Raw genomic sequence first — 25,353 nt, 5'->3', positions numbered from 1 at the left:
ATACTCAAGCTTCCCCTTGCAACTAAGGACCAGGAGGACAGAGGTGACAGAGACTGAAACTGACACTCTTGCAACAGGTGAGGTGACACCCGAGGGGTGTCAGGAGGGGGCACCCGAGAAGAAGGGGCTCTAGGTGGGAGAGGAGGTCCGGCGAGAGGCCCCGTAGCTCGGGAGTGGAGAGCAGTTAAAGACACCCAGACCTGACCCGGGATTCACACCAGCCCTCTCCCCTGGTGTTCTAGACAACCAAGACTGAAAGCAGTTTTCTGAGAAAAGCGCTTGGTTTTCCAGATGCTGTGGGCAGCTCACACCGCCAAGGAGGTGGTGATGCAGGCTGGCCGAGTCTCCGGTGTGTCTCCACGTTAGGGGAGGAAACGCCTGTGCTTCAGGAACAGAAGCTGCCCTCCAGAGGCGCACACACCACCCTCCTCCCCGCAGATCACCTGCCTGGAACCACCTGCACGCGGAGGATGAGGCCCCTCAGAAAACCCGCAGTGACACAAAGCAGAGGCGCTTGGTCTGGGTGGATGGGCGACCCTGGGAGGTGTTCACAGAAAGCTCCCCTTGGGGTCGCCCGCCAGCCCCATCAGTATCGTGGGGGGCTCCCTTTATTTGTCCCCCTAAGCTTCCTTCTTGGAAACCAGGATGCAGTGGGGTGTGGCCACTTTCGGGGGGCAGGGTGGCGCAGAGCGCTGGTGCTCGGCCGAAGCGCTTACTCACCGATGCATGTCCGGCCGTCTGAGTGCAGGGCGTACTTCTGGTGGCAGCCGCACACGGGGCCTGTGTCCGTGTCCTCACAGCTGTGCTGGCAGCCTCCGTTTCCATAGTTGCAGGTTACTAGTTAGGCCCAAAGTGTACACACGTGTATGTGAACAGAATGACAACAAAAATGATTAGCTTATCGCCATTGGTTGTTTCTTTAAGGGATGGGGGAGGAAAGTGGGGACATGAGACAGTCAGCGCAGAGGCACACATTTCCCTGGACATCAGCCCCTCTGGGGTCTTGGGTGGAATCGCTCACTGCCTAGAGGCGAACTGGGGTGGGACAGAGGATGGACTTTGGGTCGCCTGGGCTTCGAACAGAGCTGGCATGCAGCGGACGCACTCAGGTGAAGAAAGGGATAAGCTAGACAACTTCATCCTTCCTAGGTTGCAAAGGACACTTTACAATAGCCTGTCCCGATGGGGCAAATGTCTGTGAATACCAGGCGCACTCTTCAAGGCGGTGGGAGGGGCAGGCCCATGGGAGGGGTGGCGCTCATTTCCTTCGCTCTCGTAGACCTTTCTTTCTTTTGCTTACGTCCTGGGGCACGTGGAAGGATGTCCCCATGGATGCCTATTCCCTCCAAGTCCCAGCAGCCACCTCAGTCTCTATCCACTCTAAGCCCTAATCCTCCCAAGGAAATGTCCAAACAGACAGAACGTATGCAAATCAACGTCATCTCAGATGCAGGTTTGAAAATGACCTTTTATTTAAACGTGTTACACAGTCGCAGGGCCTACGGCCTGGAGGAGCTGCTGCCCTTGAGCCCAGGATCTTAAACTGTTTCCCAGCATCAGCAACCCGGGCGCTGAAAAGGGGGCTGAACAAGCAGGAGCCTGTCTGAAGCAGGGAAAAGGAGAAACTCAAGTTGACTGGAAACAATACACATTGTTCTCTCTTCCCAGGGTGAGGGATGTCGCGAAAGGAGATCCAAGGTCTCCACGGCAGGGCTTCTCACTGCCCCCGCTTTACTCCGCTGTAAGATGACAGGGCGCCCGTCATCTGCGTGCAAATGGTACACCGGGGCCTTGAGGACAGGGTGTCTTCCTGGAGACCTTACCCATTTGTCCAGAATTCTATCTACACTCTGAATTTATCTGAAAGCCCTAATGATGATCAGGTATGCGGAAGTGAGTCTCAGACCAACCACAGTCAGAGGGGCAGAAAACTCCGAACCGGCACAGCCTGAATGATGTTGTAACAGGTGACCCGTGAGCAGGGCTGGGGCCAGAGGGAGGTCACGTGGTGGCAACTCCCCAGTGAAGGATTCCAGGTGTTTCAGAGCTGAGTTCTGCAGCTGCGTTTCCCGGGTACTCCTCCTTCCACCCAGAGAACAGCACGGAGGCTCTGGGGTTTCCAGCCTGAGCGACGCTGGCCCTGCCGACCCGGCCACACGCAGTCTCCCTGCCAGGTGAGGAGGGCGCGAGGAGAATGGGTCCTACTCACTGTCCCAGACACTGCCCTCAGTGACCAGCGGCTGGCGGGCTGCCTCTTCCACAGGGAGCTCATGACCATCCGAAGGAGGGACCCAGCTTCCGGGGCGACATTTCAAGGACATGCAGAACTGCCTCAGGAAACAGCTGGGGCTTTGCCACCAAGCCCTCTGGCCCCTCTGTGTGGGAGTGTCTCTTCTCCCAGCATTTCTGGGTGCCCGGCAGCCTGGAGTCAGGGTCTCTCATCTCTCTGCACAGGAGGAGCCTCAGGGAAGCCAAGGTCCCAGGGGGCTGCCGCTGAGCACGGATCTCAGGTGAGGGGAGAGCCCCACCTTGGGCTGAACATCACGTGCCTTTCCGGACTGAGAAAAGCCCCATTCAGGGTGGGCAGGGGTGGACCAGTGAGGGGACAGTTCTTTCCAGGCTCTGGGCTCCAGGAGACGGACGGCACCCTGCAAGTGGCTCTACGGAGGACACGGGCCTGTCTGAGGCAACCGGAGTGAGGGCCACTTTCTCGCTCCCTCTCTGCAGGCCCGCGTGCATCTCCCAGACCACACGGGCCGAGCTGTGAGCACGTAGAGAGCCTATAGCACGTACACGGAAGTAAATACTGGAGCCCTGAGCTCCGGAGAGACCCAGAGAAGGATGGAGAAAACCTCCTCTGGCCCTGGAGTGAGTCCTGGGCTCTGGAGGGAGGAAAGTTTGGGCAGAGTCCCCTGTGGTCCTGATCGTTCACAGCGGCTGCCTAGGCCAGGCCTCAGCCCCCGACCCAACTCCAGATCTAGAATTTCCTGGGCCTCAAGTGAGCTCAAGGGCTAGAGGGAAGTGTCAGAGCTAACTTTACGCTAATCCACGTTAACCACACAGAAGAAACCAAAGCTGACGGGGTGGACAGCCAGGGGTGCCGTCCCTCGGCAGGAGGGCTGCAGGGCAGTCACCCACTCCTGGGCTCCAGGATGGGTACTGGACTCTCCACACACCTTGGCAACACCCAGCCACTGGGCAGAGACGGTGGGACTCTATCTGCTTCACCAAAAGTTCGGGGCGCAGGCTTAGCTCTTCTCTGTCCGGGTGGGGCGGGGGAGTCTCGGCCGTGCACAGAGCTCTCCTTATCCCTGACCTCTCAGACCAGGCTGGTCCCTCAGGAGATGCTCTCTGAGCAAACCGTCCCCTTGTAGCACTTGTAGCACTCGCCCCTCACGGAATCATAGGATTAGGCAGCCTGTGAGTCAGTCCCAGCCACTTCCTGGGGCCCACGGCTCTCTCTCGGGCACCTAGCTCAGGGCTTGGCCAGGGCGGGCATCAGCCAGGCTTGCGGACTGAAGGAATGTGCTTTCCTCCTGGCCAAGCCTGTCAACAAGCCTGCCCACGCCACATATGCTGGTCCCTGGCCTGTGTCCTAAGGAAGCTCAGATTACCCCCACGGGGAGGACTGGGAAGCTGGAGTTATTCCTTCTCTGTTCTGAAGGTTGCCAGGTGGCAGGAGGTTTCTCTGCAGCTAAAGGGATCCATCTGCTATAGAGGACAGGAGGGCCTGGGTTAGAGCCGGGCATTTCCCCGTCAACAGCGTCCCTGATTGGTCCTCCCGTTGGTGACAGCGTACCTATTGATCACTGCGATCCCGCAGGAATGACTAGAAGAGGAAGGCTGGTCCACATCTGGGACCAACCTGGGCAGGAGGAAGTGTCTTCACTTTGGGAAACGGACGAATCAGGCGTGGGGGCTGGAGCACGAGCTCCCTTGGTGACAGGGACTATGTCTGAGGCATGTGGGTCCCCGAGATCTCGATGACTGCGGAGAGTGGAGGAGAACTGGAAGAGTCACGATGACTAAGGACGACGGGCTGGCAAAGGCCAGCTGTCTTCTCCACAGAATGAAGAATGGAAAGAAAGCCCATTTTCTTTAGGAGAGCTGGTCAGCGTCTGTGTCCTGGTTCAGTGGCCAGCCTGGGAGCTGGACTCAGACTCCTTCATACCATTTTTCTGCAGCAGAAGGTGGGCCTGGTATGAAGTGCTTGTCTCCGGCCAGAGACGGGCAGCAGTCACACCAGCCACCCTCCACTCTTTTCAGACACACAGCAAACATCACACCAATCTGGGCATCCCGGCTGCCCGGCGAGCAGAGGCCACGTCCTGCCACTCCCCACGCAGTGCCGGGAGGATGCACTGCGTTCGAAGCTTTGAGGACTCAGTGTGTTCAGCCACCGTCTCACTTCGTTTGCTGGCTCCCATTCCTACTGGGAAGTGCCGAGTGACCACATTAAGAGGCTGGATTACGCCTGCGTCCTGCAGGCTGACCTCCAAGCTGGTCCTGAAACGGCACCTTTGACCAGAGGCCTCATTCAATCCAGATTCCCCAGGGTATCATCGTCTATAGTGGGCCTTTCAGGGCTAGGCTATGAGCTCTGGTCTTTGATCCTGGAAATAAGCTCAGTGCAGCCTGCGCTGGGACCCCCCCAGAACCAAGCTCTTTGCCTTCTTTTTTTTAAAAAGTAAATTAATTAATTTATTTTTTGGCTGCATTGGGTTTTCGTTGCTGAGCGCGGGCTTTTTCTAGTTGCGGTGAGCGGGGTCTACTCCTCGTTGCGGTGCGTGGGCTTCTCATTGCAGTGGCCTCTCCTGTTGCAGAGCACGGGCTCTAGAGCACAGGCTCAGTAGTTGTGGTGTGCAGGCTTAGCTGCTCCGTGGCATGTGGGATCTTCCCTGACCAGGGCTCGAACCCATGTGCCCTGCATTGGCAGGTGGATTCTCAACCACTGCGCCACCAGGGAAGTCCCCTCCTTGCCTTCTTTATACCATTCTGTTACCAAGGGCTGCCCTGGCCCACTGCGAACCCACAGTCCCTCCGTTCCTGCTGGAGAGCTCGAGAAAAGGCCCATGGGTCTCTCGGGTCGGGGGCGGGGGGGAAGGAGGAGGTTACGATGAGCACTGGCAGGGTTGTCACGCAGGGCCCCGCATAAGATCCAGCCCAGGTCTGGGGCTGTGTCAGTGGTACTATGCCAGGGAAACCCCGAGCCTGGGGCTTACAGCCCTTGTCCCTCATGCCTCCCAGGCCCCTTCGGGGGGGGGGCCCTGCCCTTCTCTCCCCCCAGGGGACTGAGTGCCCTTCTCAGGCAACGTCCAGCAGACTGGGCAGACCCCCCACAAAGCAACGGCAGGAGACGCGTGGGAATGTCTGAGCCCTTTGACTCCATCTACCTACGTGTGCAGTCCTTCTGGTTGTGGGCAAGGTCAAAGCCGGGCCTGCAGTCACAAGCCACGCCACCTTTGGGCGTCTCCCGGCAGATGTGGGCACAGCCATGGTCTTTGTTCATGCAGTTCATACCCTCTGGGAAGAGACAGACAAGAGAGGGGTTGGGGACCAGGGAGAGAGAAAATTTCAGGCTTAGAAGAGATAACCGGCGAAATGTCACAAACAAACGTAGTGTTCTTGGGCTGCCGTTGGCACGTGCATGGCATGCACACGGGGGGTGCACCTAGTCATCCAGATGGCGATCCCCTAGGGGGAAACTGAGGACACGGTGCCCAGGTCTAGAGCCAGGCCTTGCTCGGAGGCCGTAAGTGAGCTTGCAGGACCCACGGAGGAAACGCTCCTGGCCTGGGTCAGATTACAGGGCATGGGCTGCAGGATGCTTCCCAGGTCAGGGGTTTAGATGGTTTCCCCACGAAAGCAGACGTGGGTGGCGTTTAAAACGATGGCGGTGCGCAGCACTTTTCAGTTTGTACGGGGATGCCACAAGCCCCCGTGGGGCAGGTGGAGACTTGCATTTCAGGCTGGGCACACAGAGGAGTGCTGACGGGTCAGGGTGCCGACACGCCCCGGCCGGCCTCCAGCTGCAGTGCTGCCCGGACCCACGGAACCCCCAGCCTCAGTGCAGAGCCCTGCAGGCCCGGAGCCCCGAGCAGGCGTCCCTCCGCCCTCCGTGCTTATTCCGGGTCCAGGCCACACACGTCACTGTGCTCCTAATGGCAGCCTGAGATTCCTGCTGGTCGGCAGATGTTCCTCTTTAAAGCAAATATGTGTGCAAACCTCAGGCACCTTTTCCTCCGAGGCCTCAACTTAAAAGGACGGTTCGCAATGGACTCCCCTGCTGGCTGGGAAACTTCAGAAATGGGAGGCTGTGGCAGTGGCTCAGGCTGGGCCACGCCACTGCCTGCCCCGGCACCCCATGCTCTGCCCCGGCACCCCATGCTCTGCCCCGGCACCCCATGCTCTAGCTGCAGCGGCTTTTTTATCTGGAGCCTGTCCACGTTGGCCCTGCCCGGCAGGCCCTTGCAGCTCGTCCTCTGGCCGACGCGGAAGCCCTGTCCCTCCCAAGGCCAGCCAGGTTCCCTGTCTTCTCCCCTCCCAGAGGCCTCGCTGAGTGCAGAGCTGGGCTGCCCACGGGCTTCGAGGGCAGGAACTATGGTCCATCCACCTCCGGAGGCCTGGCCTCTACACACCACCCAGTCAGCGCCTGCCAAGCATCTCGCCAAAACGCACTCTGAGGGCCTTGGTGTGATCAGGGAGAAGAAGGGTTCCCTGGGGTGGGCCGTTTGGCCCCTCTCCTGAGTCGCCCACAGTTTTGGGGAAATCCCCTCCACCCCAGAAGACTTGATCCCCCTCCCTGTCTGCCTGCAGCGGCTCGGAACCCCCTTCAGTTGACCCCGGTTGATGTTTATCTTCCTGGTGATTTGTGAGGAGTTTCCAGAATTTATGAGGTCAGGGGTCAAGTGAGAGGTTAGAGGTCACAAGTCCATCAAGAGGCTAAGTGCAGATGAAAGGAAGGGCTGCTGTCCGCCCACACGGCCCTGAGACCTCCTCCCCCAGGTGACTCACTGGCCTCCTGTTCGAGGTGAGGACTAACTAGCTCAATCTTGACCTCGGCCACTTGAAGCATGGGCAGGGGGCAACTGAGAACTGACAGATGTTTGAAAACACAAACACCCTGCTCAGCTCGAGCGCTTCTGGACGCTCCTGACGTGGTGGTCGTGAGAGCATTGCCATCATATTTAAAATGACCCTAGCAACCACCCCAAAGAAGACCACAACGGCCTAGCTAGGGGCCGGGGGTACGGCTTCCTCTGTGCGGGTGACTCAGCCCCTTGCCCAGCCATGGATGAGGGAACTGCGTGACCTTCCCCTCCACTCTGGGGCGGCATTGGCTTCCGTGGGCCACGAGAAGCTCGGCTTCATGGCTGGCAGGACCACAGATGGTCAGGGCTGGACGGCTCCTTGCCATCCATCTTCCAAATGGGGAAAACGGGGCCTCGAGGCAGGGGTGGCTGTCCCAGACCATACGGCAGGCCTGGAACCCAGGCCGCTGGGCTCCCAGCCGTGGCTCTCCTGGTCTGGGGGTCACTGAGCGACCCTTGTGGGACTCAGATGACGGACAGGCAGCATGCATTTGCTGGGGGGGTGAACAGAACTAGGAACCCGGCACAGAGCTGGGCTAACAAATGGTACCTGTTACTATTTGTTGTCCTCAGAATTAAGAGCCTGTGAAAATTCAAGGCAAATTCAGACTGTGAAGCTCTCCGGGCAGCCCCTCAACGAAGCGCAGAACCCCTCGCTCCTCTCTGACCTTTACCCGGCTGCCGCTGAGCACGAGGGCGGAGCCTCAGCTCACCTGCAGAACCATCACGAAGCCTCGTCTCTCCTGCTGGTGTCACCTCTCTAGCCTTTCCACACAGCGTGGCGTTCCTCGAGCGGCCGTGCTTTACGGCAGCTGGGGTCCCGACCTCTCACCTGCTTGTCCTCTGAGTCCCCGCTCTCCCTCTGCAGCCACCACCGAGCGGCCTCGGGCAGGCCTGGCCCACGCCCTCTGCAGCTGCTCCGTGAAAGGTGACGGGCTCTTACGAGCAAGGTCACTCTGGCGGCGTCCTAAGCAAGGGGAGCGCTAAAGGGCTGGCCTGTGAGACCCACGCCTCAGGGCAGCACCGAGCTGAGTGGCTCCCCTTGGCGGCTAACCGATGCCTTCCTTCACTCTCTGGGCGCGGCTCAAGCTCTGTCCCGCACACCGCGGGTCCTGGCTTTGTCTCTTCCTTCCAGCTGGCGCAACGCTAAGGGCCGGCTCTGCGCTTCTCCCGTGCCTGTCTACCTGCGGCCGCCCTGCCCACCAGCCAGCGAGCTCCGAGAGGCCGTGTCTTGTCCCTGCTGTGTCCCGCGCCCAGAACCCTGGCTGCACACGGCAGATGCTCAGGAGATCTTACTGGGGAGCGGATGCAAAGGCGCCAGAGGGAGAGTCCAGCCCCCAGGCCGGCAGGCCAGCCTGGCCACGTGCTCACACCATCAAAACGCTCCGAGGAAGGCTGAGCCTCGTGCAGGAGGGGCCGGGGCCAGGGCTCCCCTGCTCGTACCCGAGCCTCTGGTCAGATACCTTCTTCCCTTTTCTCAGCTGACAAATGGGTTGTCAGACCGTGTACCTCCGAGGGTTGCCGTGAGGCTCAAATGAGAAGACCGTGCAACGTGTGTGGCACAGAGCGGGTTCCTAAGGAAGGAGGGCTGTTCCTAGAGCTTTTCTACACTGCTGCTGCTTCATCCTGCCTTGTGTAAAATGCGTGTAGCTGCTAAGTTGCGCTCTCCTGCCAACCGTGGGTAATTTGAGGGGAGACCTGACCTTTATTCTTTTCTGTATCCCAAGTACCCAGCACGGGGCCTGCCCCGAGTTAGGGGTCAGCAAACAGTAACTGAAAGAAAGCAAAGAAGAATGGGGGCGAGAAAGAGAGAGAAGGGAGGGAGAAGAGAGAAAGAGGGAGGGAGGGAGAGGAGAGAGAAATGAAGCCTTTCTTACCTCAGAGCAGATTAAACCCATTGCCTATTATTTAGGGGACAAGGCGAGAGGCACAGAGAATTTGGAAAGCACTACTGTGGCATTCTCTGCTGTGTGTTCTGTGAAACACAGCATCCCAGGTCGCCTGAGGTAGGGAATTCACAACGCACGTTAAAGGCTCTGAGAAGTCCTGCAGGCACTCGTGGACAGCCCCCTCCCCCTCACTTAACACAGTATCCTGGGGAGCTCTGCCCCAGGCCCTCTGGGAGGCTCTGGGTTACAGGCTTAGAGACCCCAGGGTGGCCCACTTCAGCCCCTCACCTTACAGATGAAGCCACGGTGGCAGAGGCACCGTGGAGGCGTAGGGCGGGGCAGGGAACACGTGGAGCCTGGCGTGGCTTCCTCTGTGCCTCAGAGCCTCAGGGGTAGAGCGGACGGCTCTCCCTTCTTGTCCGCCCAGGAAGGCGGTCCTGAGCACTGCGAGCTAACGGGGCAGTACTGGGAGGGCTACTGCTGAGGGCCAGGGGGCCAAGTGGAAGTTTGGATGTGAAAGGTGAACCCCGGGGCGGGGGCATGCAAGGTGTGTGTCGCCAAGCACTTCTGCTCCAGGAGAATGGCCCTGGGCTCCACACTGGAAGGGACTGCAGGTCCCCCACCCTGCTGCAGCCCCATCCCAGCCCCTCTGAGGCAGCCCGGCCCGCTCCCGCCAGCTCTGGCTGGCGCACTGTCTCCACAGGCTTCTCCAGAACAAGGGCGGAGCCCAGAACTGGGCACAGAGCAGGCTTCTGCGAGCCTGCGGGCCCGAAGGGCCCTGTCTCCCTCTGTCCTCCTGTGGGCCCCTGCTTTGTACCGTGTCTACCCTTGGGAACTGGACCACAAGACAGCTGCCTCGGGGCCAGGCGCAGCCACTCCCTCGGCCTCACTCCCCATCGTGATACCATGCAGTGCTGAGTCCAGCAGAAAGCCCTGTTCATCTCCCCTCCTCGAGGGGAAGTGAGATATAATTTCAGAGTTGTTCCCAGAAATCCTGGTCTTCAGGGGCCTGGTGCCAGTCAGGCCAGGCTGCCCGCCAGGTCGAATCTAATTTGATCCAATCCATCCAAATCCAATTACGTTCTGCAAACTCGGACCGAGTGTCTCCTCGGTGCCCAGGGTGGGGCGGGGAGCAATGAGGACACAGAAGCTTTGCTGACACGTCGCCAGGTCCACATTCAGACTCTGACGCTCGCTGCATGACCTTGGGCAATCCCTGCACCTCTCTGAGCCTTAGTTTTCACCTGTGAAAAGTGAATAGTTGTCGGACCTGCCTCCCAGGCACTCACTCAAGGTGCAGGCCCCTCCTCTGGGCCAGTGAGGCTGGCTAAGGGTGCAGGTAAGGACCTGAGGGACTTCATCCTGGGCAGGGGGAGCCACTGACAGGTTGTGAACTGGGCAGCGATGCACTTTGTGTTAGAAAGATCTCTGGATGCTGTATGGAGGCAACCTGCTGGGGCAAGAGTGCCGGCCAGAAGCAGGTGGGAGGCTGCTGTTATCACCCTGAAAGGGACGGAGCAGCCTGGAGGGGCAGCAGCGTGTGTGGGGACAGGGACAAAGGCTGGATCTGGGACACACGTCAGAGCCCCTTTCTCTCAGTTTTCCAGAAGCCGTGATGTAGGGACTCGGGCTCTGACTGTACTTTCATTTAATGTAACCCTCACCGTAAGCCTGGAAAGTGGGTATGACCGTGCCCGTTTTGCAAACAAGCCCATGAGAGGCTGGATCAGGGTTGGGGAAAGACGTGCCAGGGCCACACCGTGCACAAGAACTCCGGGCTGCACCTTCCTCTCCCAAGCGCCCCGAGCTTCCTTCTGACGGGCCCCTCCCCAGGTTCTTGCACTCTCTAGGCCCGGTGACAGGCCCCCGCAGCCCTTTCCCACCAGGGCCTATTTTCCCAAAGGCCTCCTAGCATTTTTTGAGGCTCTACAGGAGTGTGCACAGAGGTAGACGACGGCGGACTCTGCCTGCCCCAAACCAGTGCGTACATCGCGCCTTCTGTAGAGCAAAGTTCACGGATGCATCTAAAGCAGGGCAGTGGGGCTGGGGGCCAATCTGTTTGTACTTAGGGGCAGCCTTTCTCGTAGCCCCCGGCCCAGAATAACAAAGCTGGAATGTGTGCCTCTCAGGGGTCGTTGCTATGGCGACTTCATCAATAACATCATTTTCCGCATCCCTGTCCCTTAAACACGCAGGAAGGGAAGGCAAGCCGGGAACGGCAGAGCGGGGAGAAGAGAACAATCACCTTGTTACGTCCTCCCCCAACTCGGGAGGAAGGGATTTTCCTCCCCTTCCACCTCATCAGTAGAAAATTACGGAGCCCAGGAAGAGGCTGGAGCCTTGGGGGTGGGGGATGCCAGGAAGAGGCTGCTGCCTTCCCCAGCCCAGACTCGGCAAGCTGGCCGAGCCAGGCAGGGAGAAACAAATGTGGGCTCCCACATGCTTCGAATGGGGGCGCTGAAGGGAACGCTAGCAAGGTCCTGCCGCGGGGGGAAAGGCAGGGGCGGCAGCAAGGATGGGACCGTGGGAGAGGTGACGAGGACAACAGCTGTGCCCGTCCGCCCAGAGCCGCCTGTGTGCCAGGCTGAGCCACGCGCTTTACATATGTTATCTCACGAATTCTCCCCACCACCTCAGCAGGGCGCTTCTGTCCCGTACTGGCCCACTTAACGGATGGGAACACTGAAGCACCGACAGGTTAATAACTGAGGTGAGGGGGCTGGATCTAGGGGCAGCCCTGAAGCAAGACAGAATGGGGGCAGCTCTGGGCTGCAAAACAGGAAACTGAAACTCGCTGCAGACGGATGGCGACCCACCGCAGCTACCGCTGTGGAGCGCCTTCTGTGACCTAAGCACTCTACGTGAATAACCACCTTTAAGTCTCAGGACCATTTTTCAAAGTAGATGCTATTATCCCCACCGTGCAAGTGAGGAGAGCAGGACCCAAGAAAGGCTTGGTAACTTGCCCAAGGGACACGGACGAGACAGGCATACCGTGTTTCACTTCAAAACCTGCGTTCCCCGTGGCCTTCTAGGAGGCAATGGAGCATTCACGGCCAGGGGAGGGGCAGGGAAACCCGAGCTGTCCCCTTCTCTTCCTTACTTTTCCCCAGGGTGTGAAGCACGGAAACGACCCAGCCCCGCCCTCCCTGGCTACGTCCACTTTTCCACATTCTGTCTCCCCAAGCCCATATCAAATGCCACCTTCTCCAGGATGCCTGATTTTTCACGCGGCACAGAGGCAGACGTGAGAACACGGGCCCTCACCATCTCGCTCTGCGAGGTAAGTACTTCTGTCATCATTTTACAGAACCATTCAGAGAGACTGAGCAATTTGCCCTTGGTCACTTGGGTAGGATGTGGTAGAGCTGAAACTTGAACCCCGCTCTGTCTGACTTGAAGACCTGCCCTTCTCCAGCTACAGAAGGAACTTTATAGAGCATAAGCCTGACTGTATCTTCCCGTTGCTAAAAACCCGTCAATGCTCCCACCCCAGCCGGGGCCCAGGGTTAGGCTGAGAGTTCTCAGTATAGCACTCTAGGTCCTCCCCATGCTCTGCCTGCCACAGCTATAGGGAACAGGGACACTTGGCTGTCGGCCAGCAATTTGAGGTTCTGCTTGGGTGTCACCTCCCCTAGGAAGCCCTCCTTGATTCCACCCTCCCCTCAAGTCCCTCGGATAGATTAGGGGCCTGGGCTTCCACAGCCCTCTGGACTCCCCTCTCTCATAACACCCACCACACGCACTGTAACTTCTGGGTTTGCTGGGCTCCCCCCACCAGACTCAGGGGGGGGTCCTTGAGAGGCAGGGCCCAAGTCTGAGTCATCCCTTTGCCCTCCCCCCACCCCCCGGCCACCGCACAGTGCTCATTTCAGGCCTGAGAGATGTTCGCTAAACCTGGCTACACTGGCGAGGGGCCTGGGCTCAGCCACTCTGGGCTTTGGACTCTGCATCAGAACAGCGGCCAGTACCCCGGCAACAGGACGTGTCTGTCTGCAGGCCCAGGCCCGGCTGCTGCCTGCAGTGCAGTGCTGGCCCCAAGCCTGTGCCGCCTGCCCGCCCGCCCGCCGGTCCGGCTCCACCTCGATCCCCTAATTACACTCCAACAGCATCTGTGCCTGGATGGTGCTGGGAGAGCCTCTCATTACGGGGCCTGGGCTTAGCAGAATGCAGGGCTCTGTCTCCCACCCTGTGCCCCTGAAATTACATCCTCCCGGCCAATTCCAGGCCCGGCCGGGGCGCCAGCAGCCGGCTGCCCCAGACTAGACCCGCAGCTGACCACGAGCCCAGCCCACCCCAGGCTGCATCCCTAGGGGTGGCCCCACCTGGGAAACAGGAGTAAGTCTGTGGGCTTCCACTCGCCCAGAGCGCCTCAATGCCAGACCCCATGCCAGGCGCTTTGCAAGCTTCCCTAATGGACTATCTCCACGATGCTGAGTGCCAGGTACCGCCAGCAGGCTCACCAGACAGGTGACGATGTGAGGCTCAGAGAGGGCTCCCCCACCTTGTGCGGTGGCGCAGGGACGCGACCCCTGGCCAAGCGCTCACTTCACACCCCAGCAGCCCTGTGCTCACTTGGCTGCCTCGCTGGCCCTAGAGGGGACGCTGCTCTGCTCTTCCTCCAGCGCCTCGTTGTTTTCATCAGCCCGATCCTTTCCTCGCTGCTCCCCACTGCCCACTCCCCGCACACAGACCCTTGGGCCGTCCCACCACCTCCACCCCTGCCTTCAGGCTGGATGCCCCCTGCCAGGGCCCCGGGGGGACTGGCCCTTGTCAGTGTGCACCCTGCCTCCCCCTGCAGCACCTGCTGCCCAGCTGGTGCAGCCTCGGCAGTCCAGCCCTTGTGTGATTTGACCCCCGACGCCCTCCATGTTTATCTGCTCACCTGCCTACGTGCTTTCCTTCCACAAATATTTAGGTAGGGTCTCCCAGGCACCAGGCCCTTCCTTCTGCAGGACCAGCCCGCTTCTTGTCTGTGCCTCTCATCCTGCTCTGCTCTCCCAGTGGCTGGACCACAGTTGAGCCCGTTGTAGGTGTGCGACCGACACCCACAGCGTGGCTGGCCCCGAAGCGCCTGCTCACTTACAGACAGAGGCCAGTCTCTGAAACCAAGCCATCCTGCTTTGAGTTTACAAACAAGCAAACAGCCAGAATGGACTGGTTTTCTGGAGCACCCAGATGAAGCCTCTCCTTTCCCACTGAGGAGGCTGCAGCCCACCGGACAGGACTTGCCCTGAGCCATGCAGCAGTTAGCACAGCGTCCACGTGGAACCTCCTGACTCCCCTGACTCCCCCAGTGGCTCCCCTGACTCCCCATGCCTTGACACTCAAGTTCAGTTTTCCTTTTTTTAAAATTTATTTTATTTTAATTTGTTTGGCTGCACTGGGTCTTAGTTGCGGGACGTGGGATCTTTAGTTGCGGCAGGCAAACTCTTAGGTGCAGCATGTGGGATCTAGTTCCCTGACCAGGGATCGAACCTGGGCCCCCTGCATTGGGAGTGCAGTCTTAGCCACTGGACAGCCAGGGAAGTCCAAGTTCAGTGTTCCTTCCATCACATCAGGAGGTGGCTCACGAGGCACTGCTGGTTCAGGGCTGTCGACCAGCCTTTGGGCTCACCCTTTCCCTCCCTCCCTCATTCTACGCCTTTGCTGAGCACCGCCTGCGTGCAGGCCGTGTGCTGAGGCCGCCAGCAGAGCCAGCCAGGATGCACACACGTCACAGGGGCATTTTCAGCTAAGACCAAGTCCTCTGCCGCAGCTGCTCACTGAGTGGGCAGATTCTGTGTACATGGACAGGTGGACAGATGGACGGATGGCCAGCTGAGACTGTGGCTGGCTCCTGGAGTGCCAGATGAGAGCAGAGGGGCAGGGCTGGCCTTCCCGGGGGGCAGGGACGGACCCCAGCCCCTCACCTCTGGTGCCTTGCCCAGTCCTGGCCCTGGGAGCCCCGGGAAAGCCTCGTCTGCGGGACGGGGGGGAGCCTGCCGGCGGCTGTGAGGGCCACGCCGCAGTGCGCGCAGACACACGCGGACACACGCCTGCAGAGCTGCAGCAGCCACAGAAGGTCGGCATCGCTGAGGCGGGGCGGGCCTGCTTTTTACCACATCCACTTCCCGTGCCTATTCCAGCCCTTTCTAAGGTATGTGGCCTGGAACTCGCTCGGTTTCCTCCTCTGTCAAGTGGAGAAGGGAGGTCATTAAAGGGCCCTAAAGAGGTGATGGCCCCAGCTCAGGGTCCCTGCCCACCCCCTACCCCGGCCCCGTGTGGCCAGCTCTGCAGCGCCTGTCCCCTCTGAGCCGCCCCTCACCCTGGACCCCTGCCCCCTCCACCCCTCCCAGGGCTAACCGTCCCCTGAAGTTCCCTGGCTGATCGCTAGGCGTCACCACGAGCACATCCAAGCCTCTCTGAGGCCCAGGTGGCTGGGACCACAGGCCTGTGAGACTTGCCTCCTGGGTTTTCACTCTGCTTGGGCTCCTGAGGCTAGGGGTGCCCCCTTCCTTCCCCAGGGTTGCCAGACACAGCAAATAAAAACACAGGATGCCTGGTTAAGTCCAGATCTCAGATAAACAAGTATTTCCTGAGTAGAAGCATATCCCAAGTATTGCATGGGTCATATTGACACCAAAAAAAGCATTCATTATTTACGTGAAATCCAAATTTAAATGGGTGTCCTGTATTTTATCTGGCAACCTTATCCCTCCCTCCACAGGGACCCTAAAGGCAGCCATGGGGGGGTCAGTCAGCTCACACAGGCCCCAGGCCATGGCCTGGCTGTGACCCGGGAGCAGGTCTGTTTCTCTCTCCTGACAGGTGACCAGACGAACGTAGCCCAGGTGCAGGAAAGGCCAACGTGGCGGCTGAGCGAGTGAGCCCCAGCAGCTCTGGGGGGCCCTGGAAGAGAAGCTACAAGAACGCTGGGGGTGTGGCGGCAGGAGACTCCCTAAGGACGCGAGCAGCTCCCAGGCGCCTCAGCCGGTGCCTCACCTCCACTGCCCGCCACGCGCTGGGCTTCGGAGTCGCCAACACCTGGGCTCTGGGCTGGCTCGTCCCACACCAGCTGTGCCCGCTGTCCCTGCCTGCATCTCCGTTCCCTGCCCTGCACAACAGGCTGGCAGCTGTTACTTCCCAGGGTCCCTTGAGGATTAAAGGGCACCAAGGACTTGGTACACAGTAGGAACTCAATAAATGTTGAGCACCTTTCCCTTTCCCCAGGGATCGTATCAAGGGCATGAACAACCACCTTTGGCAACTTACGCCGATTCCCACCATTTATTCTAACTTGAACAGACTGCCGAACGGTCGCTTCACTCGGTAAACAGATACTTGGGCACGCACTGGGTCAGCCGCCGTGTGGGCCTGGGGGACAAGGGGTCGAGTCTGGGGCAGTAGGGAGGATCAGTGCTCCAGCAGAGGAATCAGCTCGTGCAGAGAGGCTGCCACACCTGCCTCGAAGTCAGAGACGGCTTCACAAGAGGAGGTGAAGCGAGGTAGGCTTTGAAGGATGACGAAGAGTTCTCCAGGAAGTGAGGGGGATGGGGAATGGCACTTGAGGCAGAGGAAATAGCACACAGCAAGGCCCATGACTGGTAAAGGGCTCCCCGGTCACGGGGAGAACAGAAGGCAGGTGGGGGATGGGCGAGGGGCCGCGCTCTGGAAGGCCTTGGAAGGCGGTGAAGGCCGAGCTCCTGGTGCGGGAGAGACAAGGGTTCGTCGTGGCAGCTTCATGACACGCACAGCAGGGAAAGGAGGCACAAGAAGATCCTCGGTGGGGAATGACATGCCCAGAGGGTCACGCGGAACAGTGGCTCCCACTGCTGTCAGAAGGCGGAGGGGACAGGGGGGCCGGGGAAACAGTTAACTGAGCGGAAGGGTGAAGCCTGGCCCCGGGAGGAGGGTGGAGAGGCAGGGCCCCGGGGCTGCAAGGGGCTCCGGGCAGTGGGCAAGTCCTGCTCCCACCCCTCTATCCATTTGTTCATTCAATATCGTTGGTCTCAGGAGTTGGTAAGATGTGGGTTCAAATCTTGCCTGTGCTACTTACTCACTGTGGACAAATCTCTTGGCTTTCTCACCGGCAGAATGGGGTAACACAGCTACACAGCACATCTGGTCACTCCCGTCACAGTCTGGGCACAGTGCTTGGCACACAGTGATGCCCAGTGTCAGGCGACAGTTTTACCAATTTCAGGTCCAGGCACTCCGCCAGGGGACAGAGTATACACCTATTCTCTCATTTTGGTCCTCATAAAAATTGCTATAATGAACACTAATGTTTGTCCCATTTCACAGATGAGAAACGGAGGCCCCAGGACGTGCAGCCGAGAAGGGAGCCAGGGCCAGGGCCAGCTACCCCTGCGCCGTCCACACGAGGAGGCCAAGGTCCTGCAGCGTGGAGGAAAGCCCACCGCCAACGCCACTAAGTACTGGGGTCTCTGCAGGGCTGCCTGGCAGGGGCTGGCCGGAGGCCCGGCCAGGAGGCCAGGGCGTGAAGCTGGGCACACCAGCCAAACGAGTTGTTTATGGGATGGGGCTTCCCTGGTGGCGCAGCGGTTGGGAGTCCGCCTGCCGATGCAGGGGACGCGGGTTCGTGCCGCGGAGCGGCTGGGCCCGTGGGCCGTGGCCGCTGGGCCTGCGCGTCCGGAGCCTGTGCTCTGCAGCGGGAGGGGCCGCGGCAGTGGGAAGCCCGCATACCACAAAAAAAAAAAAAAAAAAAAAAAGTAACGGGCTGGATTTACCGTCCCCGCCTCGAGGGCCGTCCTGGGCTGCAAAGGGCCGGGACAGGCCTCCTCCGGCAGCACCATAAATCTGCCCACTAAGTGCGAGAGCTGTTTATCCTCCCGCCCACCTGGTCTGTAGGCCGGGGCGGGGGGAAGAACCTGCCCCACGCTCTGCCCCGACGAGCAGCCAGAGGGGCAGCCCTGAGGCTGGGCTGGGGTATCCTCCGGCAGGGCCACCGTTTCCCCTCTTTTAAAACAGAAAATTCCCAGCCACACACACCCACGGGGAACCTAGAACCCACAGCTGACGACAGAAAGCCCTGGCACAGGGCAGGGGATGTCCGTGGTCCTACAGGGAGCACGCTGGGGCCTCTTAGGTCAAGGCCTGGCCCACACCCCATCACGTGGGAGTCGCGCCCCGGGAAGCAATGGGAGCCGGCCAGCCAGGCACGCTGATAGGACCCTAAGCTGGCGTTCGGCTGGGGTGGCTCGGGAGGGACCGCGAGCCTCTGTCCACGGGCATTTGAGTCCGGAGATGGGGGTGGAACAGGAGAAGAAAAACTACCTTGGGCGTCAGAAAGCTGGCCTGCCATCCTGAGGGCCGCCTTGTGCTGTGGCCCAGCTGGGGTTCCCTCCCGCGCTGGGGTGCCAGTGCTCACCCGAAGTTCTTCCCGGGGTAGCTGCGAGCATCACAGCGGTCAGGGTGCAAGAGCACCGTGAGCTGCGGAGGGTGGGGCCCGGCCGGGCGAGGACCCCTGCTGGCTGGGACAGGAGGAGAGGCGGGAGCGGCCCGACAGGAGGCAAAGTCCAGAGGAGGGTCAAGGACCAGCCTGGAGGAGCCTGAGGGGAGGGCCCGGGATGAGCGCCGGGACGGGGCGGCAAGGGCGGCCATCTCCCCTGAGAACCACCGGCCCTCTGCCCTGACCCATCCCCAGGGACCCGTGCCCGAAAACTGCCCAGGGACCTCTGCCGAGGGGTCCCCGGCCGGTCCTGCGGCGGTGTGGGCTTTGGGCGGCGGGCTCAGGGCGAGGCTCCCGGCGGCGGCTGACCCGGGGCGGCTGAGGCTGCGGGGCCTGGGCTCCACTTCAGGGTCTGAGTGCGGCTGGAAGGAGGGCTCTCCTGCAAGTGCCACAGGGGAGCCCAGCCCCCTTCCCGGCCTGGCCCCGGGGCGGTGAAGTGCAGCACAGAACGCAGAGCACGGCTGTCCCCATGGCCCCTGCGGGGAGCTCAGAAAACTCCCGAGCCCCTGCCTCCCCAACCAAGCCCGGTTCCTGAGCTCACACCCACCATCCCGGCCACCTGCTCGGGCCCCAGGCCGAGTGGGCGAGGAGAGAGTGTGGGCGCCCGCCCTGTGCATGAGTTGCCCTGGGCACCTGCGGTTAGGACGCCGAGCCAGAGGCTGAGCGGGACCCGGGCTTCAGCCTCATGAGAAGCAGAGACTGGCCGGTCCCGCTGTGGGCCCCAGGCTCCCCTCCAGGGCTCCGGACTCCAGCAAGAACAAGGCCCCACGCGGACCAGAGCCACTGGACCCTCCTTCAAACCGCCACTGAAGTACTCCGCACCTACGTGATGCGGGGGCCGCGCCTCTCTGCGGAAGGGCCTGCCTGCCCTGCCGCTCGCCTTCTGCTCAGACACCGTCCCGTCCACCCACACTGCCCCCGGTGAGGTCCTGACCCTGACGGCCACCCGGGCCACCTCCCAGAAAATCGCTTCATCTCCCTTTCCAGCCCACAGTGGGTAGCGATCTTCCCCAAATGTGATCATACGCCCACCCCTGGGGCTGACAGGGGCCCCGTCACTGTCACAGCAAAGTTCAAACCCCTGCCACACACGGTCTCCCGCCCCTCTCACTTCTGGCAGCCAGGTCTGGTTTCAGGCTCTAGGACCCACTCTCTCCGATGGGCAAGGAAGGCTGCAGGCGCACTGACTCTTCCAGAATAAAGTTGGAACCTTAGACGGCAGAGAACCCCCGGCCAGAGGCGAGAGGCCAGGCCGGCCTGCACGAAGGGCCCAGCTGGACGACCACAGGGTGGAAAGACAGGAAGGGCGCCGGGGGCGGGAGCGGCAGGACCCGGAATCTACACGTGACCCCGTGAGAAAAGTATCAGGTACAGGGAAGGGGCTCATATCCGAGTCCCCCTTCCTCTCCATTGAGGCTGCGCGGCTTATAGAAACGACCTGAGGTCAGGACCAGCGCTGGTACCCAGCCCACCAGGCTCTACCGCAGAATCACCTCCTCAGCCAGACAGTGCTGGAGGGTGACCAGTGTCTGAGGGCCCTCCCTGCTCAGACGCCATCCCAGAACTCAGGCCCAGCGCGGGCTGTGACTGCACGTCTGTCGAGGGTCTCTGCCTCTCCATCTTCAGAGCCCTGCTCCAAGCTGCTTTCCAATGTCAGCTGCTTCCATTACCCTCAACCCAGGTCTGGACCCAGGGGGCCCCTCCAGCTTCTCGCCCTCTCCTTCCCATCACTGCCGCGCAATCCCCCAAAAGCCCCCGGCCGTGCCGCCCGCTCTCCACTCTTCAGCTCCTTCTGAGGCCACCCACCCTCAGGGGCTTCTTCGATCCCTCTCCACCTCCCCCAGGCTCCCAGCCCTCAGGCAGAGCTAAGTTCCCCGTGACCTTAACGGGCTGCTGGCCGAGCCCCTCAGCACTGTGGCCCAGGGCCCGAACTGACCACCCAGTACGTGATGCCACGCCACGCCACGCCACGCCCTGGGCGCAGACGTGAGCACCACAGCCCCAATCCAGGTTGACCGGCACACTGGGTGAGGAAGCCCCTCTTCTCCTTAGAACCCAGTTTCCATGCCTGACCAAAGAAGGGGTGAACCACGGGATAGTTGTAGTCTCTTTAAACACTGGGAGGCAGCCACAGAAGGTGGCCATGGTTTGAACCCACACTGCCTAGGTGCCAGTCCCGGTACTACTCCTAGGATCCACGTGACCCCGGGCGCATGACCTGCCTTGTTATTTGCCATCTGCACGTGGGAAGTAATAGTACCTACCCCGTAGGGCTCCAGGGGTTCTGAATGAGGTAATTTTAGCGTGACAATATGCCTTGGTCTGCGTGGGACAGTCCCAGTGTATACCTGCTGCCCTGTCACAATGAATAGCGCCTCCTTTCACTCTCGAAAGTGTACTGGTTTGAACGTTAACTTATGTAGCCCCCTGGTTAAGACAGGCAAAGTGCTCACAACGTGCCTGGACGAGTATCAGCTACTCAATTATTATTAAAATGCTAATTCCTGGCCGCTGAGGCGGTTACACAGAGCCACGTGCAATAAAGTGGCCGAGAAGCAGACTCGCACACCGTTCTAACGCCAGCTTCCTGGACTCGATACTGTTCTCTAGTGATGTAAGGTGTGACCGTTGGGGGGAACTGAGGGAAGGGTATGTGGGATCTTGCCTTACTATTTTTGCATTTCCTTATGACTCTACAATTACTTCAAAATAAAAAGTTTCAAACTTCCAACCCTATTGTTTGGTGTCTAGCTACAGTTGAGTACAAACTTACAGACAAAATGAACAGATCCTAAAAATACTTCACGCAGGCGTCTCATACACAAAAGGATGAACTCTCAGAGAGCGCCCAGAGTATACCTGCAAACTCGGAAACAGGTGAAAACGGCTCCTGTGAGCAGCTGCGGCAGAGCCCAAGGCCCTTCCCGAGAAGCCAGGAGCCCTCAGGCTCACACAGTCTCCGCCTCTGTGTGTGGACCCAGGGCTGCTGGCTTCACATCAAGACCCCCTACAGACAGGGGTGCGGAACGGCAGTATCAGAAGAGCTACCTCCAGCCCAGAAGCCACTCAGCACGGCGACAGACATTAACGGGCATTCTCTGGCCTTCCGAGGAGTGGCTGTCTCAGTCACTGAGTTTGTAACAAAAATTGTGAATTGTAGGGAAAAGGGGCTGGGCCAACTTAGGCTGTTCCTCTGAAGAGAGAAGGGATTGGGTGGGCCATCTCAGGAGGTCTCCGCTACGAAATGTTTTTGAACTCCTGGTGCTTGAAGAGGCACCCTTGGTACCTGGGATGCTCACGCCTGAGAAACATCTCTGCTTCTCGCAGGCCTCACCCTGCCTGGGCCGGCCGCAAGCCTCATCGGAACCCTCCACACAGGCTGCCCAGGCTCAGGGGCCAGCCCGCCAGAGCACGGGGTCCTGCCGTGCCCCTGGCTGCATCCTTGGGCAAGTTTCCTATCCTCTCCACGTCCCGGTTCCTTAGTCTGTAAGGATGCAACACGCGAGTGCGTGACGAGTGCCCGTCACAGTGACTGGCACGCAGTAAGCCCCCAGGACGTGCGGCTCTCACCTCACCATCATCGCCGAATGCAGAAGAAGCCAAGACCCCCTATTCCTGGCTCCCACCTCTGATTTTGGCTGGAGCCACGATTACCCTTGATGCCAAACCTTAAGCTTTGTGAAAACGCGGCCCTGAGTGTCACCAGGAATGCCGGTGGTGGGCGGGCAGTGCCGTTTCCTACCCATGTTTATAGGTGCATTTAAACAGGCTCAGAAGGATATTAAACAGAACATGAAACGCACTCGGGTAAACCCGTGACGCCCCTGCTGAGAGAATGCCAGCCTGGCATCCGCTCTGCACGGGCCTCAGCCTTCAGGGACACGGATGCTCAGCTGCCCCGTGGCCAGTTCCAGTGCCTCCAACGTGGGAAAGGAGGCAGCACGGCAGGGCTCCGGCGTGCAGTCAACTGTGCAATGGCCTCTCAGAGCCTCTGGGCCCCTACCACTTGGTCCAGAGCCTGGGCAGACCACAGCGTCCACTAGCACGTGCTGACCAGGAGCCTACCTGCACAACCCGAGGGTGTGGAGCGTCCGGGCCCAGGGAGCCGCCCAGAACTGAGCATCACTCTCCTTCCTCCCTCAGGCCTTTGCCATGGGCCCCATGTCAGCACAGGACACAGAGGGGTGGGGAACACGGTCCCCGCCCACAGGGAGCTCCCAGGCTGCAGGGACGCAGGCGGCAGGTAGAAAACTGCCTTCGGTGGCCAGCAACAGTGGGGGCTGGGAGACAGGCAGTCCTCTGAGCACAGACGAGGCAGAGCCTGACGGTGATTCCTGGGCCGGCTCAGGACAGGCTGTGCAGCGACTGGGCGCTCTCACCAGGGCTGAGTGGGGCACCGGTCAGTAGACAGGGTGGCCCGGGGAGCAGCAGGGGCAGACAGAGGCCCGATGTCCTCTTTATGTCTGGGTTCCCGACTGCCCGTGCCTAGCAGGGGCCTGGCGCGCTGCTCAGACCTCCACAGGGAGGACGGGGCTGGACGCTCCTGGGGGGCAGGGGCTGGTCTGACCTCTGCAGCCCTGGGCGGGTCAAGCAGCGAGCGAGCTAGTGCTGGATGCACGGCTGTCTTGATGGGCATGTCCTGCCCTGAGCACAGACAAAGCCAGGTGCGAGGGCCACCGGCTCACCCCTCGGAAGGGAGCTCCTTGAGGAGGAGGCCTGACTCCTGATCGCCTCTTCACCCTCGGCTGACGCTCAGGCTTCAGCCAGCAGCCAGCACGCAGCAGAGCCTTGCTCAGTGTGCACCCAGGCCCCGACTCTGCTGCTGGCTCGGGAAACTGGCCCAGAGGGGGTGAGGCCCTGCCGTCTCGGGGCCTGTTTCCTCATCTGTGACAAATAACGATAATAAGAGCCCACCTTTATTGAGACTTTCTTTTCAGTATCTTTTTAACTCCATGAAGTAGGGACTTTGACTATCCCCATTGTACAGACCAGGCACAGAGAGGTTAAGTGACTTGCTCAAGGTCACACAGATGACAGGTGCTGGAGCTGGGATTCCAGCCTGGGCTGTGGGGCCCTGGAACCTGTGCTCCTAGTCATGGCATAACACAGAGACGACAGGTCCCCTCTGTGCCAAAGGGCCCTCGGGGATGAACTTTGACAGGTACAGCCCCTTAAGCGCCCCTGCCAGCCTGTCCTGCTGCCTACAGCTGTGGGGACGATGTGACACTTCCTCTCACTCTGGGGCCTTCCACCACCACCACAGACTGGACCACTGCAGGCACCTGGTGAGGCTTCAGAGCCCGGCCGTGCAGGACAGCTTCCTGCGTCGGGGAGAGGGCACACGTGTCTCAAACCCACTACCATCAGCAACAGTGGGGGCCCAGGATCAGTGCCAGGGAGAGAGCAATCCTCCACCAGGCCGGCCAGGAGACCATTCTCATTACTGTCTCTGCTGTTCAGACGACCACACTGGAGCCCCTAGGTCCCTCCCTCCAGAGTGGTTTTCTCAGCTCACTATCATAAGGTAACTCCTAGGATCCTTATTTAGCATTTCATCCCCTTTCTGGATGCAAAGCTTCACAGGGATCATGCCTGCTTTTGCCCACACAGGGATCCTGGGGACCAGCCAGCACCTGGCACATGAATGAATGGAAGAGTGACCTGCCATCGCGCAGCTCGTCAGAGCTTTTGGAGCTCCTTCGTCTCCCTAAATCAAGTTTGCTCAGACTGAAAGAAAGGATTCGTCACTGGAAGGAAAGGGAAAAAGTTCATCCAGGAGTCAACACCTTCTTGGAGCACAGATACGACATAAGTCTTTTTAAAAAAAGAGGAGGCACGGGAGAGGGAGGGAGCTCGAACGTGCTAGCTGCTTGGTGGCCCGTCTACTCTGGGACCCGGGAGGCCCCCTGGGAGCTTGACTACAATGGAGAGGCAGAGGCTGGGAGTGGCCTGGCCCGGCTTCCCCCAGGCTGTGGGGTGGAAGAGGGACTTAACGGCTTGCTGGACCAGAGGCTGAGTGGGAAGTGAGTGTGCGCTGTGATGGGGCCAGAACCAGCTCAAAGAAGTGCTGAGCAGAGACAGGCCACAGCTCTCAACAGCTGTGGGTCCCCTCCCACCCAGAGCTGGGAGAGAGGAACAGCCTGTGTCCCCAAATCAAGCATGAGTTCTAAAGGCCTAAAGAAGCTGTCTATGTGAGTTGCCACTCCTAGGGCGGGCACTGCACTTGACCCCTTCAAAGCATTTCCCCTAACGGAGCCCTCACTTGCCTGGGAGGGATTGCTGGTCCCAATTTATAGACAAGGAGACCCAGAGAGGCAGGAGTAACTGCAGAGGCCATGTGACCAGTGGAGGTGAGAACGGCTGAGAACCTAAAACCCGCAACCCCAGCCTGGCCAGATCCACACGCCTCCGGCCAGGGTTTGTGTCATCGCCTGGGAGGTGGGGCCGCTCAGAAGGTCTGAGCCCCGTGGCCTTGTTTCTCGGCCGGGAGCCTGGAGCAGACCCTGCTCACGTGTCTGGTCCCCTCTAATCAAACCCAGCTCAGGGGAGGCTCCAAGGGGCTGACAGGCATTAGGAAGAGTCAGGTGACATGAGGAATCTGATCTGGGGAACAGAGGCCACTTAGGTACAAACCAAGCTGGGTCTCAGCACCGTGAACATGCTCTTCTGAGCTCTAACAATCGTCACTGAAGGTAGCACGCAATCACGATGAGCAACTGTCCTGACAACCAACAGAGGCTCAGGAGGGAGCCGCGTGGCCAGGCACCCAGGCCCGTCCCCACCCACAGGCACGACCGAGCGGCTGGCCAACGTCCTGCGCACTTGTCCTGTCCTCTTGGGACCTTCCACAGAGCCTTCGGGAGCCCTGGAAATGCTGCCGCTCGTCCTTCAGCGGGTATCCAAGAAGTTGTCTCCTGTT

The 25,353-nt window shown here is 60.0% G+C and overlaps 1 protein-coding gene across 2 annotated transcripts in view; it reads right to left on the bottom strand.

Annotated features, from left to right (window-relative positions):
* The window catches only part of SCUBE1 (signal peptide, CUB domain and EGF like domain containing 1), a 126,108-nt gene that overhangs the window by 50,862 nt on the left and 49,893 nt on the right, over positions 1 to 25,353 (bottom strand). For both annotated transcript variants that reach the window (XM_060164693.1, XM_060164694.1), the window contains exons 5-6: positions 5,398 to 5,523; positions 721 to 837 (exon numbers count right to left, since the gene is read on the bottom strand). In XM_060164693.1, coding sequence (XP_060020676.1) covers positions 721 to 837; positions 5,398 to 5,523 — 243 coding nt within the window. The remainder of the gene's footprint in view (positions 1 to 720; positions 838 to 5,397; positions 5,524 to 25,353) is intronic.

Source organism: Lagenorhynchus albirostris, chromosome 11 (assembly GCF_949774975.1).
Source record: "Lagenorhynchus albirostris chromosome 11, mLagAlb1.1, whole genome shotgun sequence".
NCBI lineage: Eukaryota > Metazoa > Chordata > Mammalia > Artiodactyla > Delphinidae > Lagenorhynchus > Lagenorhynchus albirostris.
The sequence above is the reverse complement of the archived record's forward strand: the minus strand, read 5'-3'. Positions and strand labels throughout refer to the sequence as shown.